Raw genomic sequence first — 25043 nt, 5'->3', positions numbered from 1 at the left:
AATGTCTGAGGTAGCCAAATTCAGCCCAGTGAGGAATACATGAACTTTAACTTTCTTTAGTCACTACCATATCTTGCATCATAATGAGGGTAGTTGCAATCCTGTTTCGAAGGTATTTCTAAGAAAAAATAGAGCCAAGGCTGGCACCCTTAACTCTTCTCTCTCTTAGTCAGACTGCTCTGTATATGGCAGTGGCCTCTACTTCCCTGGGTCACCTTGGGAGGGAACAAGAGGGGATTCCACTCCAGCCGCTTTAGCAGGCCTGAATCACGGGGTCACGGGATGGATTTGTCCTCCTCCTGTACCAAGACCGGAAGTGGGTACTGTGAACGTGGCCAAGGCAGCAGCTCCACTCCCTTTCTGGGATGACCCTGCTCCCTCTTGCCCTAGTTCCCAGCTCCAGCAGGTGCCCCTGCAGGGCACCTTCCCTCTGCCCCCCACAGAGTGCTCTGCCCTTCCAGTGTGCCCCAGCACCTCTCCTGGTCACTCACCTAGGCCAGCTAACAAGGTGGCCTCCTCCGTGAGGACAGACTCCTGCTTCCCTCTCCGATGGAAAGGGACCAGAAGCTGTTGCTGGCCAAACCGTTGCAGCTCGCCTAGGGTCACTAGAAACCATCACCCTGAGAGTCCATGTGACCAGCGCAAAGGAACTGCACCACTGATTCACGTTGGCCAGGAAATGCACTGGGCCATTCTGAGGCTGGGTGCTCAGCTATTTTTGGCAAGAATGGGTGCTATGCAGAAGTGACTTCCCCTTTTTTGCAGCAAAAAGCCACCAAATGCTGAGCAGTCAACAGCATTTCTTGTTCTCAGATTACCCTTCTGAGCACTCTCTGGCTGCCAGATTATCGAGGCCATCATAGCTTGATTCGATTTCTCAGCTCCAGGCATTAGCTAACCCTGCCAAGCTGGGTTGCCTCGGTCCTGTGATGGCTCCCCGTGTCGGCTGCTTCCTGTTGGCGGTGCTGATTTCTGCCAGCTGTAAAGTCATCACCTCCTCAAATCCAATGTGCACTGAGGTGAGTCCAAACTATTTGTCTTTGTCCAGATTAAACCACCTGGAAATGTTGAGATTCAGCATGCAGTCCTATCTGAGCCTTAAAAGGGCAACGAGGTGTGTAGGAGTTTTTCTTTAGAGTGAAAAAGGAACCAAAGAGCTCAGCTGGGGAGATGATCTTACAGATTCATAGTAGGAAGAAGTGAGAGTTGTTTTCCTCTGCAAACAATTTCCCCCAAATAATCCCAGTTGGGACATAAGATGTCAGCAGGATCCCAGTGCAAAGAGCAGAACTCCAAACCTGCTCCCTAGCACGGAGGAGCGTCTGTCCAACCTCCCAGCACATGGCCACTTCCCCAAAGAGTCCTTCAGTTTCCTGGCATTCGGGACGGAGACTAGTAAAGACCACCTGTGCCAGGCTTTAGAGCATATAAAGATCAGTCTGAATGAGTCTGGCTTTCTCCTCGAGTTGGACAGCCCTCCATCTGTTTCACTAACCCACAGGAGAAGCATCTGAGCATAGAGCCAAGTTGCACCTTCTGTTTTGGACCATAACAGTATTTATCAACCTGTGGGAAGTTCTTGGGGAGGGTGGTGAGAGAGAGAAAGGAGAAGGGCTCATTCTCTTGCCATCCTCCTCCCATTACCTCTGATCCCAGCAGGTATCCAGCACCACGTGGCCTGTCGGATAAGTGCTGTAAACAGGAAGGACCATCAGTCTTGGTGGCTGAGTGGGCTGCTTTCCTAGGTTGGGGCTGAATGATGACAAAGAGGCAGGAGTAGCAGGATGGAGAAAGGCAGGGCTTAGGAGCCAGGGTGAGGAGAATAAGGGAGAGCGGAGCAAGGGCCCACCAGACAAGAGCAAGAATCAAAGCTAGGACTGGAACAAGGCCTAGAAGCAGAAAGCAACAGAACCTTGTTAGTCTGGTACTGGGATGGAATCAGGATGCACGCTCAGACCGAAAGGAGGTACGATGCCCAGGGGAAATTTCTCAGTCTGCTATAACAAAGTACCACAGACCAGGTGACTTCAACAACAGAAACTTACTTTTGTACAATTCTGGAGTCTAGAAGTCCAAGATCAAGGTGTTGGCAAGGTTGGCTTCTTCTGAGGCCTCTCTCCTTGGCTAGTTGATGGCCTTCTTCTCCCTATGTCTTCACATCATTTCCCCTTTGTATGCATCTGTGTCCAAATTTATTGTTCTTATAAAGACACCAGTCGTACTGGATTAGGGCCTACCCTAATGACCTCACTTTAACTTAGTTACCTCTTTGAAGACTCTATCTCCAAATAAAGTCTCATTCTGAGGTACTGACGTTAAGACTTCAGCATATGAATTTGGGGGAGACACAATTCAGCCCACAACAGAAGGGGGCAAGTAAAAGGCTTTTATCAGCTCCAGAAGGCTGTATCCTCATCATTCAGGTTGAAAAATCAACTGCACAGAGGCCTGTAGGTAACATGTAAGAGGGTAGGAGTGGAGACACCACCTCCTCAGTAATCAGGTAGGGTATGCCATCCACCTTCTAGCAACATCCTCAGATGGGATAATATTACCATTAAATTCCAGCTCATTGGGAAGCAGTCCATGTTAAACATCTTACTCTTAAGTCTACCAGTTTACTTTTTAAATCCCCACATTGCAGCAAAGTCTGTGCAGCCTGTCTGAAGCCCACAAGGGCCCTCACTGCTGGGAGATTTTGGAAATCCCTGAAAATATTGGACCAGTCTAGATTCCTATTGAAGACACCAGGCCCTAGAGTCACCAGTTGCTTTTTGCAAATGGTACCTGCTTTAGCAGAGGGAAGGAGAAAGAGGCAGGAAGAGCTAGTCCTTTTGCTGCCTATTCAGAGGACTTCCATGCCATTCAGGTGGCAGGAGTGACACTGAGCATCCCAAGACCTCCAGGCCTGGCCTGTGCTACAGTGAGAGATTTCCTTTTTGGAGAAGTCAGGTGAGACTGAAACCTTCCAATATCACATCCTCCCTGCAGCCCTGCCTCTGAAAGGACTCTGATTTTAAATGCCTTGGGACCTATTCAATTAATAGTGGGTCTATATTTTCCTTTACCTCTTCTATTATGTTTGAGTTCATGATAGCAGGATTCTAAGGCTATTTATAGAGCCCTCACTTCTATGTCAATACTGGGGAGGGAACTGGGAGATACGACTTGTTCCTGAAGGACCGTCTAGGCTTCAGAAAAGTGGGATAAAGTAGAAGTGGTAGGAGAGGATGCTTTTGATTTAACGGTTTGGCCCTTTTTCAGGTGAAATTCACTCCAGCTTGCCCACTCCTTCCTCTTGTTTTCTTTTCCTCATTCATTCTTCCTCTTCAGTTTCAGCAAAATTAACACATACTGTATATATGTTCATGTGACCACCATGAATTTATCAGGCCCTATCCTGAAAACAAGGGTTTGGTTTGGTTTTGAGTTCAGTAAATCTTTTATTGAAGTAAAATATACATACAGAAAAGCTCACCAATCCTAAGTGTAGAGCCCAATGAGTTCTCACCAAGTGAACACATCCATGTGAGCAGCACACAGATCAAGAAACAGAACTTTCTCAGCACCTCAGAAGCCCTCTCATGTCTCCTCTCGGTCACTAGCCCCCAAGACCATCCAGTACTCTCACTTATATCACCAAAAATTGACTTTGCCTCTTTTTGAATTTTGTGTACATGAGACCATAAAGTGTGTACTCTTCTGGGTCTGGCTGCTTCCGCTCAATATCAAACACGTGATATTTATATATGATGTTGTGTGCAGCCATCATGTGCTCCATTAATCACTGAATGGTATTCTGTTTTATTAGTGAAACTATTTATTTATACATTCTACTGTTAGTGGACATTTGCATTGTTTTCAATTTTTTGCCTATTATGAATGTTGCTGCTTTGGATATTCTTACCTAGGTCTTTAGTAAACAAATATTTATTAGGTGTATAACAGGGAGTAGATGTATTTGGTCATAGGGTACACATATGTTTAACTTTAGTAAATATTGCCAAACAGTTTTTCAATGGGTTGGTACACATTTATTCTCACCAGCAATGGATGTGAGTTCTGATTGCCCTACAGCCTCACTAACATTTGCTATTGTTTGTTTAAGAACATTAGCTCTTCTGATGGATAGGGGTATTTCACTGGGATTTTTTATTTTCCTGATAAATAATTAAATTGAGTATATTCATGTACCCTTGTGTGTGTTTGTGCGCGTGTGTTTGTGTGTAAGTGCCTATTTCAAGTCTTTGGCCCATTTTCTCTTATGTTGTCTGTATTTTGGTTTTTGTTTTTTGTTTCTGTAGTGGTTCTTCATGTATTCTGGATGCAGGTTCTTTATCACATTACAAATATCTTCCACTCTGTGGCTTGCCTTTTCACTCTCTTGACATTTTTGGATGAACAGAAACCCTTAATTTTAATATTGCTTGATTTATCATTGTTCCTTTATTTATTTTCAGTGCATATCTGTTCTGTTTAAGAAATTTTTGCCAGGAATTCCCTGGTGGTGCAGTGGTTGGGGGTCCGCCTGCCAATGCAGGGGACACAGGCTCAATCCCTGGTCTGGGAGGGGCCCACATGCCGCGAAACGGCTGGGCCCTTGTGCCACAGCTACTGAGCCTGCGCTCTAGAGCCCGCGAGCCACAACTACTGAGCCCACGCGTGGCAACTGCTGGGGTCCGCCCACCTGGAGCTCGTGCTTCGCAACGGGAGAGGCCACGGCAGTGAGAGGCCCACACACAGTAGCGGAGACCCAGTGCAGCCTAAATAGATAGATAGATGGATAGATGGATAGATAGATAGATAGATAGATAGATGGATAGATAGATAGATAGATAGATAGATAGATAGATGATAGATAGATAGATAAATAAATAACTTAAAAAAATTTTTTTGCCAACACAAGGCCATGAAGATATTATCCTATGTTTTCTTCTGGAAGTCTTATAATTTGGTATTTATTTCTAAGTTTCACATGTAAATTTACAGTCCACTTGGAAGTGCTTTTTGCATATGATGTGACGTAGGAGTCAGGATGAATTTTTTAATAAAACTTTTTGTTCGAAAAAAATGTCAAACCTTGACAAATTCTAAAATATTCTAAAAATATTACAACGAACACTCGTAAATACTCCACACAGAACCTTCCATGATTAAATGCTCTGTGTGTGTATTCATGTAGGTGTGTGTATCATAAGTAACAAAATTAGATCTATGACCAGGTTTTTGGAGGCTGACCAATATGCAAAGAGTAGCTGGAATTCAGAGTTCTGTGATTTAGACTCAGGTAACATTTTACATGTGCTCTTGAATAATTGCTTGGGACTGTAGGCATGCCTCCTCATTTCAAATGGGCTCATCTTGACTATTCTGTCCCCTTAAAACCATGGTAGGAGACAGTCTTTTGGGTCTAGGTATGGGGAGAGTGTTTACGTAGAGCTATGTTTTAAGAGAACTCCAAGTTCATGGATACAAGGGCTTCCCAATAGCTCTAGACGATGACAATGATGTTTTGATGATCCAGGGAAATGCTAACTTTTCTTGTGACAGTGACGTACATTACCCATTAATCCTCAGAGTTGGTCTGCCAACAGGGGTTATTACCCTCGATCTACAGCTGGGCAAAAAAGGAGGCTCAGAGAACACAGCTTGGTAGTTGAGAGCTGGGATTTGAACCTGGGCAGTCTGCCTCAAGACACACAGAAAAAGAACCACTTATAATTGGAGTGCCCTTTGCCTGGAGGAGTTAGACTGACAGCAAAGTTTTAGGGCTGTGACCTCTTGGGAGTGTTTTGTTTCATTTTCAGAGAGTAATTATTACTCTGTGATTTGGCTCAGTCAAATTGCTATCTCTGGATAGAGGAGTGATCACCGAGGGAGGGCTGGGGTTCAGTGTCCCAGACTCCTCGTGCCTGGCGGAACTGGCTGCTGTGGGTACCAAGTGCAGAGGAGACATCCCAACAAGTGGGATCAGCACTTGCGTGAAACTCAGAGAATTTGAAATCAGAAAATGATCTCAGCACTTGTGAGGAGAGAAAATATTGTGGAATGGCAGGGGGTTAGAGATGCAGCAGAAAGAAGCAAAATAAGATCCTGATTGAAAAAATGTAAATGAATACCTGGAGGGAAAAGGGATTGCAGACACAGATGTAGCACTTGGGAGTCCTGCTCTGTGTAAAGGCACAGCTCTGTGGCGGAGCTGGAGATGAAGTGACCGGCACAGGTCCCAGTGCAAATGCCCATGATATGGAATAGGGACGGGCATGGGGCAGTTGTCCTGAATACCAGCTGGCTTTGTCTCAGCCCTGCTGGCTGCATAAGTTCACATCCAGAAGGGTCCTGTCTGCGATGGAATGGCCAAAGCAGAAGAATGAGAAAGTGACTTTGGAAACTGACCCTAGACTGAGGTCTAGCGATGAAGTCTGGGTCTATAAGAAGTGGTCATGTGGGGCTCAGAGAAACCACAGGAGCTGCAAAAGCGGTGGTGGGTGTCTGCCTAGAAAAGCAAATGAACCCGTGGTCCTCACAGCTGGCCCAGCCCTGGGCAAAATGGCAGTGGCTACACAGTCAGGACCCAGCAATCCTCTTTTACACCCTGTCCTTTCCTGCTCCATTGTATTATCATTCTGCTGCCCGGGAATCCTGTGCTATGCTATCAGAACTCACCCCTAGAAAGTTTTGCTGTGAAAACTGACAGTGAATAAGATACAATCTCACTGATGTAGTTCTATGAAAAATGTATAACCTGAATCAAATCATGAGGAAACATTCAAACCCCAAAGGAGTAACATTCTGCAAACTATGAGCCTGGATTCTTAAAAAAATTAATCAATGCCAGGAGAGACCAGGAAAGGCTGAAGAATCATTTCAGATTACAGGAGACAAAAGAGACATGGAAATGAGATGCAGTGATTGTACGGGAGTGTGGCTGTGAAAGCCGTGGCAGAAGAGCCCAGAACAGTCTCTGAAATGTGTTTGGTTTTCAAATTTTCTTATGAGCTGCAGTTCTTGTCATTTGCATCTTTCTTTAGGAATCAAGGGCAGAGAGCTCATTGCAGTTTATGTAACTAGAGATTATTGAGTGTTACGACCCAGGCTCGTGGTGGTGGACTTCTCAGTACTCCTGGGAAGTGTTATGCACTGGTTCTTGGGTTTTCACTGGGTTGAAACTGAGCTATTCCTTTCCATTTGCTAGGCGCTCCCTCAGGCCACTGGCTCAGGAGAGCCATTGTAACTTTGGGAATCACATTAATGCAGTGAAGTGCTTAGTAAAGCATACAATTTAGTTGTCACGGGCACGTTATATTCTGGAAAAGGAGGGAATTGCCAACGTCGAGCCTTTTGCTAAAGGACCAGAATAGAGTGAGATGAACTGAGAAAAGGCCCCCTTTCTCCACGTATATATGACATCAGCTATGCCAGTGGAGACCAGAAAAGAAAAATGTCTCCTCAAAGCGAATCCAGACCTTAGCAGCTGCACATACATCTTCTCTCTAGGTCTTCCATGTTCAGGGGGGACCAAAGAGGGGTCTAGCAGCATGTGTTTCCCCCACCAGTCAATCAAATATGTTTTAAATGCAAAGTGTGCATTTCAAGGGCATTATGTAGATTAGTGGCAGTGCCTGAAGGGCTTTGGGTCTATGAAACAATTATGGATTACAAGAAAATATAAATATGGCAATTTCCTCAGTGACTTTCTTAATATTGTCACAATATAGAAGAAAACCAGTGATTTCCTGTAAATGAGCATGCTCACTGTACCTACAAAAAAGTGCCCAACTAAGCAGAAGTTGGAGTGAATAAAGGAAAAAGCAGTTAAATTGGCAACACCTCTAAAATGTCACACTTCAGAGCAAAGGCGGATGTGTGCCCTCTTCTGTTTCTAACTAAGCAGACCTGTTTGCAACTCAGGATGAGGACAGCTGCTGATTTAGACTTTCATGGGGCAGGTCTTTCCCAGTCCAGGGCAGTCTCAATGGGGCATCTAGTGAGACCACCTGTGTGGCCCAGAGAAAGCAGGGCCTGAAAGGTTGGAGGAAATCACATGGAGCCTGAGATGAGCTGAGAGATGGCCTATGGTTCTGGGATGTCTTTCTTCTTTGTATCCCCAAGTGTACTTTTCTTGGAGATCATTTCTTTCTTTCCCTGGAGCCTCCCCATGCAAAATAAACCCCAACAGACCTTCATACCTGCCCCACTATCCTTTATCCTAAGGCATCATCCAGATAAATTATGAGCCCACAATTCTATAGGCTTCTAACTAACCCCTTCCCATTTTCACCTAGTTAGTCCAAGATCTATAACTTGAGTTTGCACTTCTAGCAAGTAGTAAACAACAGACGTCAGAACACTTGACTCTCCTGGGGACCCAGAATGAGGAAGTCCTCTGAATTTGTGTGCAGGGCTGTGCCCAAATGTTAGGTCTGGTATCAGCAGCCTGCAGTTCCAGAGATTTAAAACTCAGTCATTCTTCAAGATTACAAGACCTATGACCTAAGATCTGTGCCATGCTGTTAGTTCTTTTTAAAAAAATTGTATTAAGGGCTTCCCTGGTGGCGCAGTGGTTGGGAATCTGCCTGCTAATGCGGGGGACGCGGGTTCGAGCCCTGGTCTGGGAGGATCCCACATGCCGCGGAGCAGCTGGGCCCGTGAGCCACAATTGCTGAGCCTGCGCGTCTGGAGCCTGTGCCCCGCGACGGGGGGGGCCGCGATAGAGAGAGGCCCGCGCACCGCGATGAAGAGCGGTCCCCGCACCGCGATGAAGAGTGGCCCCCGCTTGCCGCAACTGGAGAAAGCCCTCGCACGAACCGAAGACCCAACACAGCCAAAAATAAATAAATAAATAAATAAATAAATAAAATCAAGTAAAACTTTAAAAAAAAAAAAAAAAAATTGTATTAAGAAAATTTCTAGTTTGAAAAAAAAAAAAAAAAAGAAAATTTCTAAATATGTACAAAAGCACTTAGTTACAGGGAACCTTGCGTGCATCACTCCACATTCAACAACCATCAACGTTTTGCCTACTAATTTCTGCTATCCACTCCTTCCTTTCTTGCCAAAGTATTTTAAAGCAAATCCCAAGCATCATGTCATTTTGCCTCTAAATCCTTCAAAATGCAACTCAAAATAAGAACATTTCTCCTACATAACGGCAAGGTCATTATCATTAACAAAATTCACAGTTTCTTAGTATTCTCTAATATCCTGTCCTCATTCAAAGTTCCCTGATAAAATGTCTTTTCCCAAATGCTTTATTTGAATCAGCATCTAAAGAAGGGCTACTCTATGTCATATGATCCAGAAATCCCACTCCTGGGCATATATACAGACAAAACTATAATTTGAAAAGACACCTGCACTCCAATATTCATTGCAGCACTATTTACAATAGCCAAGACATGGAAGCAACATAAATGTCCATCAGCAGATGAATGGATAAAGAAGATGTAGTACATATATATATACAATGGAATACTACTCAGCCATAAAAAAGAATGAAATAATTCCATTTGCAGCAACATGGATGGACCCTAGAGATTATCATACTAAGTAGATCATAAAGAGGAAGACGAATACCATTGATTTCACTTATACGTGGAATCTAGAATACAACACAAATGAACTTATTTACAAAACAGAAACAGACTCACAGACATAGAGAATAGACTTGTGGTTGCCAAGGGAGTGGCGGTGAGTGAGGACTAGAGTGGGAGTTTGAGATTAGCAGATGCAAGCTATTATATATAAAACAGATAAACAACAAGGTCCTACTGTATAGCACAGGGAACTATATTCAATACCCTGTGATAAACCATAATGGAAAAGAATATGAAAAAGAATATATATATAAAATATATATACACACATACATATATGTATAACTGAATCACTTTGATGTACACCAGAAACTAACATGACATCGTAAGTCAACTATACATCAATAAAACATTTAGAAAAGAAGGGTTCTTCTATTATTTGTTGGTTATGTCTCTGAAGTAGCTTTTGTATCTGTGTCTTTTTATAAGAGCAGCCTCGTCTCTCATCTCGCCCCCTTGCTCTCCACGTCCGCCAAGCATCATTCACATTTTGATAAAACGAAGTCAGTCATGCTATGGAATGGTCCACCTTCTGCCTTTGGCTGACTGCTACCTTGTGGTGCCGTTTACCTGAAATCCCCCAAATCACTTACAGACTGAAAGTTAGGCCTAAAGTCTTGACTGGATTTAAGGTTAAACTTTTTTTGGCAATATTTCATAGGTGGTGCTGTGTACTTCGTACTGCATCACATCACAAAGTATGTAATATCTGACCGTATTCTTTTGTCGAAGCTAATCTAGAGTTGATTTGTTTGTTTCAAAGTGAAAGAAAACATTTCCATGCGTCCAAAATCAAAACTATAAAACAAATTGTGTTCAGAGAAGGCTTGTTTTCATCCCCGCTCCTCCATCTGGTTCCTTCCTTTCCCTTAAATATAACCAGTTTGCGGTTTTTCCCCATGGTTTCTTCTTGTAAATGTAAGAAAATACACACATACCTTCCTTACACAAAAGGTAGCATACCGTATACCATATACCATATACAATATATACTAATAGACGTTCTGCACCTTGCTTTTTTCACCTTATAATGAACCTGCATATCACTCAATTATCAGTTTATGGAGATCGTGCTTATCCTTTTTTCAGCTACACAGGGTTCCATTCAGTGAATATACCATATTTTGTTCAAGTGGTCCTATATGGATGGAAAATCTGATTATTGCCAATCTTTTGCTATTGTAAAAAATACTAAAATGAATAATGTTATGCATAAGTCATTTTGTGTTTTTCCAAATATTATATTTGGTGAAGATTCCTAGAAGTAAGACCGCTGCTCAAAGGATAAAACATGTAATTTTGCTAGACAGTCAACCATACACCATATACTGTCTGATACTAATTTACATTGTTTCTCTCATCAGAAAGAAGCCAACAAGACATATAACTGTGAAAATTTAGATCTCAGAGAAATTCCTGACACTCTACCAAATACAACAGAATTTTTGGAATTCGGCTTTAACTTCTTGCCTACAATTCAAAATATAACCTTCAGCAGGCTCATAAATCTTATCTTTTTGGATTTGACCAGGTATGTATCTGAGCTCTTTGCGTGTGCTTGATGTTTTACTTAGGTCAAAACACAACTTGCATTCAAATTGTTTCCACGACCTTCTTTTGGGGCACAGGGACAACATGCTTATTCTGCATGTTTACCCTTTCCCATGAAATATTTTTATACAGGTAAAATATAATTTAAATAAGCACCAATCAATGGAGAGGAAAGTGGCTTGTTCTCAAACTAGATTGTGTCAGCAGTGCTGTTTATGAAGTTCTAAGGAATATCAATAACAAAACTGAAAATAAATCTTCTACTAAATCGGATGCCATATCATACTATATTTTAGCACAGTTGACTATTAATGGGTGTGACATTTTAAGAAAAAAATTATAGGAGAAATACATGCCATCTACTAATTTTTTCCTGAAACTTGGTAAAAAAATTCCATTATTTGGTTTTAGAGGCAGAATTAGGATTCTAAATGCTGAACCAGTGCTTGTGAACCAGCAGGCAGAAGTATCATAAGAAAATAAGGAAGAGAGTGAAAGAGAAATGCAGCTGGGGTGTGTGTGTGTGTGTGTGTGTGTGTGTGTGTGTGTGTGTAATGGGGGAAGGGCTCCGTATGTGGACGAGGTCTGCACCCCTTGCAACAGCTCTACTTCTTCTACTTTGGTCCTTCAACTTAAGCTTCTACACAGCAGGAGAGTATTCACATACATAGAACTGTACGTTCACATCTGCATAACCACCACTGGGAGGTACATACTGCCATCCCACTCGTGTTAGATGGGAAAACAGAGGTTCAAGGAGATTTTATGAGCTTGCTTAAGGTCACACGGGAAGGAAACTGGGACTCTGCTCTCCTGGCTCCCAGTCCAGAGTCCCCCAAATAACCCTAGGCTACCTCCCAGCCAAGACTCCGTGAGATACAATTGAGAGAAAGCCTTGCCCTTTCAGATCTTTCTGTTACCTACCTAGTTTTGCCACAGAGAAATTTACTTTCCCTCTCCTTTATCATTTCTCATTTTCAGATGAGATGAGTTTGACCACATTTTTAAGAAGTGTTGGGCCAGGATAGCTTTTGTAGCTGTAGGACTTTTAGTTTCCTCTACTGCTATTTTGAAAAAGTGATAAAAACAGGACCTCATGCTTTCTAAAATCCTCCTCCTCTGCTGCCCTCCCCACCTGTAATCTGGCTACAAATGAGGCACTGTTTTTATTACTTAACACAGTCGTGGTTTCCTTAGCTTTACCAACTTGCTTTCTATCCCCTTTTCTCATTCTTCTGTCTTGCTTTTCAGACCTTCCTCTCTGGAATCATTTTCCTTTCTCCTAAAGCACCTCCTTAGACATTTCTTTAGTGAGTGTCTGTTAGCAGTCAACTCCCTCAGTTTTTGTTTTTCTGAAGATATCTTTATTTCACTCTGATTCTTGAAAGATAGCATTTTCTGGCATATGATTCTAGGTGGACAGTTGTTTTTTTCTCGGCCCTTTGAGGCTATCATTCCAGTCTCCCACTGTTGCTGTTGGGAGGTCATCTATCTGTCTAGTCATTGTTCGCATGTTGGCAATCTGTCTTTTCTTCTCTGGACATTTCCAATAGCTTCTCTTTGTCCTTGGAATTCTGTAATATCACAATGATGCACTGTGTAGATCGTCAGGCTCCTTGAATCTGAGATTGGCGTCTTTCATCAATTCTAAAATATTCTAGCCACTATCAATTTGAACTCCAGTTTGCCCCCACTCACTCCTGTATCTCCTTTGGATTTCTGATGAGAGTTATATTGCATCCTCTTATCTGTCCTTTATATATCTTAATCTCTCTTTCTTGTTTTCCAACTCCTTGTTTTTTGGACTACATTCTCGGTAATTTCCTCATATTTACTCCTAGTCCATTAATATCCTCTTCAGCTGTGTTTAATCTCCTGTATAAACTATCCATTGGCTTATAATTTCAATTATTAACTTCTCTTATTTCAATAAGTTTCACTGATTTTTCATTTTACAAATATATGAGATCAGTTTTAATATTTTTTCCTTCATCATACTTTTGGTTCTTGGTGTTACCTTTAAACATATCAAACATATGTTTGACAAAAGCATATTTATTATATGTTCTGATAATATTCAATACATATAAGCTATATAATATATTCTTTATATATCATATATATACATATATATGATATATATACATACACATTATCAGATATATCTGATAACTGGCATCTGCTACCTTTTTTTTTTTTAATAAATTTATTTATTTATTTATTTTTGGCTGCGTTGGGTCTTTGTTGCTGCACACAGGCTTTCTCTAGTTGCAGCGAGTGGGGGCTACTCTTCGTTGCGGTGTGCAGACTTCTCATTGTGGTGGCTTCTCTTGTTGCGGAGCACAGGCCTAGGTGTGTGGGCTTCAGTAGTTGTAGCACACGGGCTCAGTAGTTGTGGCTCGCGGGCTTAGTTGCTCCGCGGCATGTGGGATCTTCCCGGACCAGGGCTCGAACCCACGTCCCCTGCATTAGCAGGCGGGTTCTTAACCACTGCGCCACCAGGGAAGCCCATGCTACCTTTTTAAATCTGATTCTGTAGAACTTTTTTTTTTGGCTGACTTAGGCTAATGTGTTTTCCTTATGTGTTTAGTGAATTTTATTTTGAGCTCATTTATCATGTGGAACTTTGTGTAAATCTTTGTTTAAAATGTTTTCCTGGAACTAGATAATACCAATGAATTATTAATATTTTCATGTGTGACAATGGCATCATGGCTATAGAATATAAACCTATTTTTTTGGAGATGCATACTGAAATATGTATGGACACCTAGGATTTGACATAAAATAATTTAGGAGAGAGAAGTAGGTATAGATGAAGCAAAGAAGCATATATGGCAAAATTGTGAGAATTGTTGCATTTGTGTGAAAGAATATGGAAGTTCATCGTACTATTCTCTTTACTTTTATGTAAATTTGAAAGTTCTTCTTATAAAAATTTAAGTAAGTACATGACTCCAGAAAAGGTTTCTCTTTACTTCTGTTAGTTACCTGAAGTCACTACCATCCTGGAACTGCTTTAAGCTAAATTTTCCACTTGGGTTTCTTTGGGGAAGTCCACAGAGGTAGCATAAATTCAGGCTACAGTTCTCATAGGTGGAAGCTTCTGGTTAAAGGATCTCAGAGGAGACTTTTCTTGTTGTTCTTGTTGTTGTTGTTCTACCCAGAGCCAAGGCCAAGACAAAAGCATATCCTAAAGGTCTCCCTCTGTGAGTTTTCTTTTTTAAGGTCACCCATTGAAAGGATCCTTTGAGGGTATTGGTAGTTTGCAGGTTTTGATAAGACCTCCTATCCTGTCCCCAAGTTTGTCTCCTGACACTGGTCCTTGTGGCTCATTAACACCCAGGCTCTAGGCCACTAGGGATTGGCAAATATTGGCAGATATGACAAAGCTAGCTCCAGAATTCCCTTGGTTCTACGGATTCAAGCTTCCCTTTGACAATGCATTTCTACGTAATTCCCCTTACTGACCTTCAGGGGAGCTCTGTGTGTGTGTGTGTGTGTGTGTGTGTGTGTGTGTGTGTGTATAATCCAGTATTTTTAGGTGTAATATCAGGATGGGTTTCTCTGAACCTCTAGTATTCCATATTCCTATGGGGCATTTTCATATATACCATTTGAATCACAGCCATTCTACAAAGTAATCATTGTTACTATAATTTAGAGAAGAAAAAACTGAGGTTGAAAAAAGTTGTGACTTGCCCAGGATGGCACAGATTCATATTTTACATAGCATATGTTATATATTATGCAGTATATAAGACATATTTTATATCACTTATAATAGTAAATAATAGTTTGATTTTGACTACAATCAAACCACTAAACTGTTCCAAACACAAACCTCTGAGAGTTCAATCTAAAATATCTGGAAAAAAATTCTAAATCAGAGTGTTCAGATCTGAGGCTAGTCATTAACTCAACAGGCCATCTGTGGGTACTGAAGAAAGTTTATTATGTTTTACTTTGAATAATAACGTACACTGTTTTTACTATACACAAAAGATGGCTTTGTTACTATAGGTCACTGTGACAGAATTTTTTTCTTTTCCCTAATTAATTCTTACTAAATACTGTTATCTTTTTAAGGTGCCAGATTAACTGGGTACGTGAAGATACTTTTCAAAACCATCATCAACTGAACACCATTGTGTTAACTGGAAATCCCCTGATATTCATGGCAGAAACATCACTTACCGGGCCCAAGTTGCTGAAGCATCTTTTCTTAACCCAAACAGGAATATCCAATCTTGAGTTTATCCCAGTGCACAACCTGGAAAACTTGGAAAGTTTGCATCTTGGAAGCAACCATATTTCCTCTATTAATCTCCCAGAAAACTTCCCAACACAGAATCTGAAAGTCCTGGATTTTCAGAATAATGCTATACACTACATCTCTAGTAAAGACATAAACGGTCTGGAACAGGCCACGAACCTAAGCCTTAACTTCAATGGCAATGACATTAAAGGCATTGAGCCTGGGGCTTTCAATTCAAAAATCTTTCAAAGTTTGAAATTTGGAGGGTCTCTCAACTTATCTGTTATATTGAAAGGTCTACAGAACTCTACTATTCAGTCTCTTTGGCTGGGGACATTTGAGGACACTGATGACCAAGACCTCACTTCAGCCACATTTGAGGGACTTTGTGACATGGCTGTTGAGAGCATCAACCTACAAAAGCACCATTTCGATGGTTTCTCACCTTCTACATTTCGGTGCTTCACTCGACTCCAGGAGTTGGATCTGACGGCAGCTCACTTGAAAGGATTACCCTCTGGGATTGAGGGCATGAACTCTCTCAAGAAATTAGTTCTCAATGCAAATAGTTTTGACCAATTGTGTCAAATCAATGCTGCCAGTTTCCCATCCCTTACAGACCTCTATGTCAAAGGTAACATGAAGAAACTTGACCTCGGTGCCAGGTGTTTGGAAAAACTAGAAAATCTTCAGAAACTTGATTTAAGTCACAGTGATATTGAGGCTTCTGACTGTTGCAATCTGCAACTCAAAAACCTGCCCCACTTGCAATACTTAAACCTGAGCTACAATGAGCCCCTTGGTCTCGAGGATCAGGCATTCAAAGAATGTCCTCGTCTAGAACTCCTGGATTTGGCATTTACCCACCTGCTTGTTAAGGCTGCACAAAGTCCTTTCCAAAACCTCCATCTCCTGCGGGTTCTGAATCTCTCTCACTGCCTCCTTGATACCAGCAATCGGCACCTTCTAGAAGGCCTGCTGGATCTCCGGCATCTGAATGTACAAGGGAATCACTTTCAAGATGGGAGCATCTCAAAGACCAACCTACTTCAGACAGTGAGCAGCTTGGAGATTCTGATTTTATCCTCTTGTGATCTCCTCTCCATAGACCAGCAAGCATTCCACGGCCTTGGGAATATGAGCCACTTAGACTTAAGCCACAACAGCCTGACAGGCGATAGCATGGATGCGTTTAGCCCTCTTAAGGGGCTCTACCTCAATCTGGCCGCCAATAACATTCGCATCATCCCACCCCATCTCCTCCCCGCCTTGTCTCAGCAGAGCACCATTAATTTAAGTCACAATCCCCTGGACTGCACTTGCTCAAATATCCATTTCATAACATGGTACAAAGAAAACCTGCATAAACTCGAGGGCTCGGAGGAGACCGTGTGTGCAAATCCCCCACCTTTAAGGGGAGTTAAGCTGTCTGATGTCAAACTGTCTTGTGGGCTGACGGGTACGGGCATTTTCTTTCTTGTAGTATTTGTATTCTTGGTCATCATTCTGCTCATTTTTTCAGTTAAATTTCTTCTTAGGTGGAAATACCAGCACATTTAGTGCTGAAGATTTCTAGAGATCGAAAATAAATATGTTTAGCAAAATTGCCGTCAGTAAAGGAACTGTTGTTTGTTAGTGACCAGACTTTTCAGATGGGTTCCTGGAGCCGGGTAGGGATTCACTGTGCTTTTCTGAGTCCCAGAACTAATAAGCCTCCTGGGAAGGTAAACTGACTAGGGCCAGAGGGCCAGATGCAGCTGTGAGAGACACAGAGCCTTTTCCTCACATGGACGGTGGCTAGAAGTTGAGGAGGACCCATGGCAGGGAAAGGCCAGGAGAGTAACCTACTAGGAGGCCATCATTTCCATTCATGAGCATCCTTTGAAGCACCTCCCACCTTGACCCTAAAAGGAGGTCATCAACTCCCACAGCTTGGCAGTGCCAAGGACCCCAGCTCCCCAGCTCTCTCTCCCACAGCTCGGGCATTGTGCTTGGGTCTGAGTTCTCAGTAATGTAGCCATTTGGGAAACAAGTTGGAGATAAAGTCTCAAAGCTTATTTTAAATGACAAAGAGAAAACAAAGAATTTAAAAGAAGAGGCTGAAAAATGAATCTTGCCATCAAATTGACTTCGTTAACCTCCTTAATCCTTACTTCTCCAAGGATTCTATAATGCCTCTGCGTGCAAATAGCTCCAAGAAAAAAAAAAAAAAAAAAAAAGACACCCCTGCCAGGATACCCCTCCCCCAGGGTTTAGGAGTTTTGCACATTGGCCACCCTCACTTCAGAACCAAGGAGACTTTTTCTACTTACCTGGTGTTCTCGCTCTTATTATGTTACAGATCCTAACTTACAGGTGGGCTGTGGTCCAAATGCTCTTCTCATTTGAATGTCTGGTCCTTAGAAGCTTCTTTCTCACAGGAACCCTGAGATAAATGGTGGTTTGGTTGCCAGGCCAGCTCTCAAAAGCCTATTCACCGGGAATAGCAACTGAGATAGCACATTTACAATGAAAAACTAGTGGAAGAAGGAAAGCATCCCGGCACACTCACCACTGGGAACGCAATAAGCTGCCTTAGTGAGCAGTAGTTTCTGTTGAGGCTGGGGGTACTGCAAAGATTACACCAGCAACAGAGAGGGGGCAAAATCATTAAATGCAGATAGACAACAGGGAAGCTGGCAGTGTAATGACTTAGGCCTTCTTCTCAAGGTCCAAAGGGTGACACCCATGCAGGGCTTGATCTTCTGAAATCTGCATTGGCAGACAAGAGAGTTGAGCTCTTGTACTCAGGTGTTGCATTTATAAGGCCTGGATTAAGCTGAATAATCCATTTTAGGCTAGAGATAGTAGCTTATAGTTATATAAAATTCTGATTGGATACCAAAGTAAAAAGTGATTAACATCCAATGAGAATTGATTAGCCCTTAGGTTGAGGGCATATTAGTGGAACAGAGTAGAAACTTGGGGACCAACTCTTTACCTCTGTACCCCCCGGAAAAGCAGGAAAGACAAAGGAATAGTGAAGGAAAGCCATAAACTTTCACTGCAAATGCTCTGTCAGTCTTAGGGGATTTTTTCGTGTAATACTACACAGGAGCCTAAGTTTTCCCAGATGTTCTTGGTTAAGGACACAAGACGGGGGCTAGGGTAAGGGGAGTGAGGCACTTGATTTGGGTGTAAAATTTAAGGGGGAACCAAAAAACTCAGTAATCAGGCAAAAAAAGTTACTTTTAAAACTTTAAATTAATGCAAAAAAAAAATCCATGATAAATATCAAAAGTTTTTAAACATAGCCAGGATCCACAACAGCACCATGCGGAACCATATTAGAGCCTGAGGCAAAAGGAAAATCACTAGTAGCCGTCCTGCCTTTGTTTAAAATTTTGGTATTTTTGTTCATTGTGGACATTTTACATTAGTTTTGATATCTTAATGTTGCATTAAAATACTATTGTTCTTTGTTACTGAGTTTTTGGTGCCCCCTTAAATTTGGTGCCCACGGTGGGTGCCTCACTCACCACACCCTGTCCCTGCCTTGAGGACCGGGAAGAAGTGGGGCTTCCCAGCTAACCCAGGCCGCAGTTTACTGAAGGCCTATTAGCAGGCACATGACCTCAGTTTTACTCCAAAATGTCCCATCTCCTTCCCCTTTAGTTTCTGGAAACAGGAAGAAGTATTCAAGATTTTACACCTTGTTCCCTCATCCTCATCTAACTCCCAACTCCTGGGCTCAAAGGCATCCTTCCTTCAAAGCCAAGAGTGGTGGCAGAGATGAATGGGTACCAAAGCCCTCTGAGCGCTAGGCAGCCTGGACCTGGTGAGAGAGCGCAAGCAGAGCACACTCTACTAATGAAATGAAACATCACACAATTAACTGCTTTAATTATCTTGAATACCAGCATTTGGGAAAACAGGTGGCTGGGAAGGGAGTTTTCTTCGGTTTTCCTGAGGGAGCGTTAGTAAGGCAGTCATTTAAGGATGTGGGTTAGAGGGAGAAAGAAAGTGCCTGGAAATATGAGGACATTGTGACACACCCCTTCAGCCACCTTCATTCCTTCCCTAGGCCTAGGATGGTAGGGCATCACTCTGAGAAGGCCAGTGCGAGCCACTGCTGGGTTGTTATTGGCCCTGAGTCTAGCAGTGACCAAGGCCTTTTCCCCTTGAGTTTTGGGCTCAGAAGGGACCTAACACAGAAGTGGGTGCAGCTGCCTTGGCCTGTGCTGAGCAGGTACTCTTCTAGGAAGCTTCCTAACTGCTGCTACAGGAAAGGCCCCTCATTCTAGGGACCCTTCTGAAGGCAGGCAGCCAACCCTCCCAAGTCAGAGAGCACACATCCCTCTGACTCGATGCCACCCATGTGGCCCACTCTCATGGTGTAGAAAGCACTCACCTTTGGGAACTCAGGCAGGAATGTAGCAGGACACACAGTTATTTCGTTTTGTAGATTTTGTTCATTTGCTTGTAGCAAATTCAATGATCAGCTCTGGAAACTTGGGGAGATATTCCTGGTGGTGACCTGAAGATGCCAAAACCATGCTCACTGGTCCCTCCTTCCCTTTTCTTTTTCTCTTTCCTTTTTCTTTCTTTGCTGTTTCTTCCCTTCCTTCATTCCTTAACTCTTTCTCTCCCTCTTTACTTCCCTCCTTTCTTCCTTCCTTCAATCCTATCAGAGAGTATGGAAGTCCACACTCTTAAGGGACTCCAGTCTGGGACTTCCCTGGTGGCGCATTGGTTAAGAATCCGCCTGCCAATGCAGGGGACATGGGTTTGAGCCCTGGTCTGGGAAGATCCCATATGCCACGGAGCAACTAAGCCTGCGAGCCACAACTACTGAAGCCCGTGCACTTAGAGCCCGTGCTCCCCAAGAGAAGCCACCACAATGAGAAGCCCGTGCACCGCAATGAAGAGTAGCCCCTGCTCGCTGCAACTAGAGAAAGTCCACATGCAGCATAAGTAAATAAATAAATTTATTTATTTATTTAAAAAAAAATCCAGTCTGATAGCACCAACCCACTGAGTTCCCTGTGCATTCTAACAAACTTAAGCTCCTCTCTGCCTTAAGGATTTAAGCTGCAGATAGGAAATACTAATTGCTGACCTACCACTCCCTAGCCACACTGTCCTCCATAATATTTAATGTGTAACTTGGAAAAACAAAAACATCCTGTAGAGCATCTCTGATGCGGATTGCATTGCACTAAAGACCGTAGGGACCCAAGCCCTAGCAATATGTAATTGCCCATCTTGCTTTCATGTATCAGGCCCCTTCCATGCGATGCCATGTGCTACTCCGTAACTGAGCACTGGTCTATCTAGGGCTTTGTGACAGCTCCTGTTTTAAGCAACAGTCAATTCACCCTACAAAGTCAGAAAGGGAGTTTTTGATGGCTGCTGTCACTTTTATTGCTTTATCCTGGTTACTAGGATAGACTCTGCAGACATGGTGTGTTCATTGGTTTTATGTATCGCATGTTGTGGCTGCTATGACAAGCTACTCCTATAAAAACGTGTTATTATTGCATATTGTAGCTCAGCGAGCTGACCCTGCATTTCAAAGTGTACTGAAGCAAATAGCGTTGAAGTCCATAAAAGCCGACTTGGCCTCCATCACAGGGGACTCTCCGCGTGAGCTGCAACTCCCACAGTCTGGGAGCACGTTTTACATTTCCCCTGTGCCAGCAGCCATCACTGTTAACTGAACGCAGCACAGACCCAAACACAGCCGTTAGCTATGTATCTATGTAAAATTTCAGGGCAGGAAACTGTCATTTTATTTCTACCCATCTAATTCCCCAGTAAGTGCCGCTTACAATTTTGAAGTTTACAAAAGCATGAAATAAATGACTATAATGTTTTCATATATTAGTATAATAGGAGGCAAGAAGGGTGGCTGACGTTGCTTTCTATCTGCCCTGAATGTTAAAGAGAAAATTAACTTGAATTACAGCAAGAGAGGATGCAGTTAGTTCTATGCAAGTCACGACGGGGTGGTCCTGGGTGTTGAGTTTGAATCAGTTGCCCGATACATCAAGAGCTAGGATGCCTGGTGTGGCAGGAGTTAGTCTGAAGGCTGCAGAGGAATCAGCAGTCCAGTGTTTCTCCCAGAGCTCCCGGATATTGCTTTATCAGCAGAATCATCTGGGGAATTCTTTACCAAACAGATTCCTGTGCCCCACCTCTGGATACTGGGATTCTGTTAGACTAGGGTTGGCCTTGGACTCCCAGCCAAATGATTTCACGTAAAATCCTTCCCTTTTCTTAACTTTATCAAACAGTAACAGAAACCTGTGTTAGGCTCCATGAGTCAAATGAGCTGAAAAACTACGCCGTATCCTGTAAGAGGAAATTTCCGAACAAAATGGGAAAAAAGTGTTAAGGAGCCTTCCAAGCCAAGGGTGAGACATCTGGGCAAGCAGCTTATTAGTCTCTTCTGCCACCACTGCCAGGCCACAAGCCTCTGCTCCGCAACTACCCTGCTCTCCCACCTACCCCCACTCCATCCCAGCTGTTGACAATTTGAAATCACTTATGGAATACTGTGGGTCTTGAAAAAGGAAAGGACTAATCTATTATTCTTAAATTTGGTTTTTAAAAGCCATTATTGCTCATGAAAGATTAAACAGTGAACTGCATTGAACATTCAACTCTCACCACCCCTCCCCCCATCTTTAGATAATATTCTCTAAACATTTGGCCGTTCGAGCCATGCTGCTAGATACTGCAAAGGTAAGTAGAGGACAGGGGTCACCTGAGCATTCATCTGTCTTCCCCTTCTCCATTTATGTCGGTTCATGGGCTTTCTAAACAGCTTGGGAGACCTTTTTCTCTTTCTCCTGTCTTTGGAAACAACCTAAATATCCAACAAGAGATACATGATTAAAGGCATTCTACGTTCTTGGGTGGGATAACAACATAAACATGCTGATACTACTAGGAATTAAAGAAAAACAAGTTAAAATGAGATAAAGTTTTATATCAGTCTGGCAAAAAGAGGAAGCTGGATAACAGTGTAGGTGGGATGTGGGGTTATAGGAACTGCAGTGCACTGCTTATGGGTGTAGACTGGTGCAGCTATTCTAGGACCGTGAGGCAAAAATTCATCAAATTAAATATGTGACCCACCAATCCCGAGCTGGGTGTGTATCACAAAATTTCACAATTCCACAACAATATGCAGTACAGCGTTATTGATGGAGGGGGAAGTTCAAAGCAATTTGAGAGCTCATCACTAGGAAAATGGGCAGGTAAAACGTATAAGACGCACACCATGGGGTATCATACAGTAGCCAGAAGCGATGGATTAGATACAGCTGCAGCAATGTAGTTGAATCTTAAGCATATAGTGTTGGAGGAGGTCACGGAGAGGACATGATCGCCAGTTGAACCGAAAGCTGGACCCGGGCAATTGGAGTCTCCTCATCTCCTCCCCTGGCCTTGTAAAGCATGTGTGGTGTTCCCACAGTGGGAGCCTTTTTCAAGGATGCGGGCTTGAGAGACCATCTGCACGGTATACACAACTGAACCCCGGTAAGGTTTCTATATCAACTTTTAAGATCTTGGCAGGTGGGTGCGGAGATCTCCTCGTCTTGTGGCAGCCCAAGATAAGCCTCATATGTAAGTTCCCTTGCTTATTAAACCTGCCACCTACCACTCTGGAGTGACTGCCTCTTTCTTCGGTCTCTCCTTGTCCTCTATGTATGAGAGTCATTTTGTGAACCAACAGATAGAGCTTGATGGAAAAAAAAAAACCCAGATGACATATTAACATGATTTTTATCAATTAAAAATACATGTATACAGAACAATGATACCTATGTTTTTTAAGAACACAAAACCAAACCATTAACAAAGTTGCCTGTGGGGTAGGAGAGGCGGCTGGATGGGAGTGTAGGGATAAGTTACATGAACCTTGGCGCCAAGGTTGATGAGCCAAGAACTGAAGAGTAGGATGACCTCCAACATCTGCATCTGAGCTTCTCTACTTGTGCACGTGTGCGTGGGAGAAAATAATGCGGCAGGTCCTTAACATGAAATGCCATGCGGCCATTATAAATAATATTGCAGAAGTATATTTATAGACATTGAAATATATTTTTGATTTCATACTAAGCAAAAGAGGTTACCAAACATCATGCCCACTATTATTTCTTTTTTTTTTTTTTTTGGTAACATAAAAATCCATGTAGATTGAAGAATGAAAGTGGCTGGGGAATTGCAGTGATTCAAACTTTTTTTTTTTTGCTTTTCTGTATTTTTAATTTGCCTTCAATTGATCATGTATTGTGCAATAAAGAAAAAAATCCGAATTTTTCTTTTTAAAGATTTTTTTGTTTTCACAAAGGCACAAGAATAAAGAGGTAGTGAGAATTTACAGGTAGTACTGAGACAGGAGCAGCTTTTTCCTAAGGCTTTGTGATTTCAAACGCAAATGCTCAAGCCCAAGCTTCCTGGGTTGCTCTTTCCTTTTCCTTGAGGACAGAGGGGGCCATAATTGTTCTAAGGATCTCCACTTGAAAGCGGCAATAGGCTGAGGAGTTAGGACTCGCATTACTGGGTAGCACTGAACTGATGGGCGTGGGAGGCTGTCCACAGGAACTACCCTCTGTCCCGACAAAGGACTGCCTCCAGCCGAGGAAAGTCACTTCAGCCCAGTACTGTTTCACACAGCATATGTAGGCCAAAGGGACAGAACTTTCAGGCAAAAGATTTTTATTTAGACAGGTTAGGGCTGGAGGATATGGAGACGTCAGCTGACATACGAAGGCTCGGTAGCTGCAACATGCTTGCTTTAGGCCTTGTAAATAGCTTCATCCTTCACCTCCAGGTTCTGACAGCCCTCTCCGGGCAGTGCTTCAGTGAAACAGCAGATGACCTTGTTAGAGTCTGTCAGCTTTACAATATTAAGAGACTTTCTGTAAAGCTGCGTGGAGCAATTCCTAGTAACCATATGCAACAGATCTTCCTTTTCCCCACATCTGAACAGATCTGATGTTCAGTCCGTCTCGGTAGCAGATTCTCTTTTATTGCCTGCATCCAAGTATTGGGCTTGACAGTCCCACCGGCAGCCTGTGATAAGAGACAGTGACCTTGTCTTTTGGATTCCCAGGAATCCAGGCGATGTTGCTGCATCTTTTTTATGACGAATGGTGCTCATGCTTCCAGGACAGGGTCTGAGGTGTCTGAACTGCCACACACCTCAGGCCCTGAACCTGGGCCAAGTGACTGACGTTCAGTATACAGAAAGTAATAAAACCAAGATTCAACAAAGCTGTGGGGCTTCCCTGGTGGCGCAGTGGCTGAGAATCTGCCTGCCAATGCAGGGGACACGGGTTCGAGCCCTGGTCTGGGAAGATCCCACATGCCGCGGAGCAACTGGGCCCGTGAGCCACAACTACTGAGCCTGCGCGTCTGGAGCCTGTGCTCCGCAACAAGAGAGGCCGCGATAGTGAGAGGCCCACGCAACGCGATGAGGAGTGGCCCCCGCTTGCTGCAGCTAGAGAAAGCCCTCGCACAGAAACGAAGACCCAAAACAGCCATAAATAAATAAATAAATAAATAAAAATGTGCATTCCCTTTAAAAAAAAAACAAAGCTGTGGTCATTTCCAGCTTTCCTAGATATATGAGACGCATACAATAC

At 42.9% G+C, this 25043-nt stretch overlaps 1 protein-coding gene across 1 annotated transcript; it reads left to right on the top strand.

Annotated features, from left to right (window-relative positions):
• The first annotated feature begins 869 nt into the window (after positions 1-869).
• On the top strand, positions 870-16965 carry CD180 (CD180 molecule). Its single transcript, XM_007175995.2, has 3 exons — positions 870-1019; positions 10961-11127; positions 15237-16965. The coding sequence occupies exons 1-3, from the start codon at positions 930-932 to the stop codon at positions 16963-16965; spliced, it is 1986 nt and encodes a 661-aa protein (XP_007176057.1). The 5' UTR covers positions 870-929.
• The last annotated feature ends 8078 nt before the right edge of the window (positions 16966-25043 follow it).

This window comes from Balaenoptera acutorostrata, chromosome 2, assembly GCF_949987535.1.
Source record: "Balaenoptera acutorostrata chromosome 2, mBalAcu1.1, whole genome shotgun sequence".
In the NCBI taxonomy this organism is placed as follows: domain Eukaryota; kingdom Metazoa; phylum Chordata; class Mammalia; order Artiodactyla; family Balaenopteridae; genus Balaenoptera; species Balaenoptera acutorostrata.
Note: the sequence above shows the minus strand (reverse complement) of the source record. Positions and strands in the feature narration are given on the sequence as shown.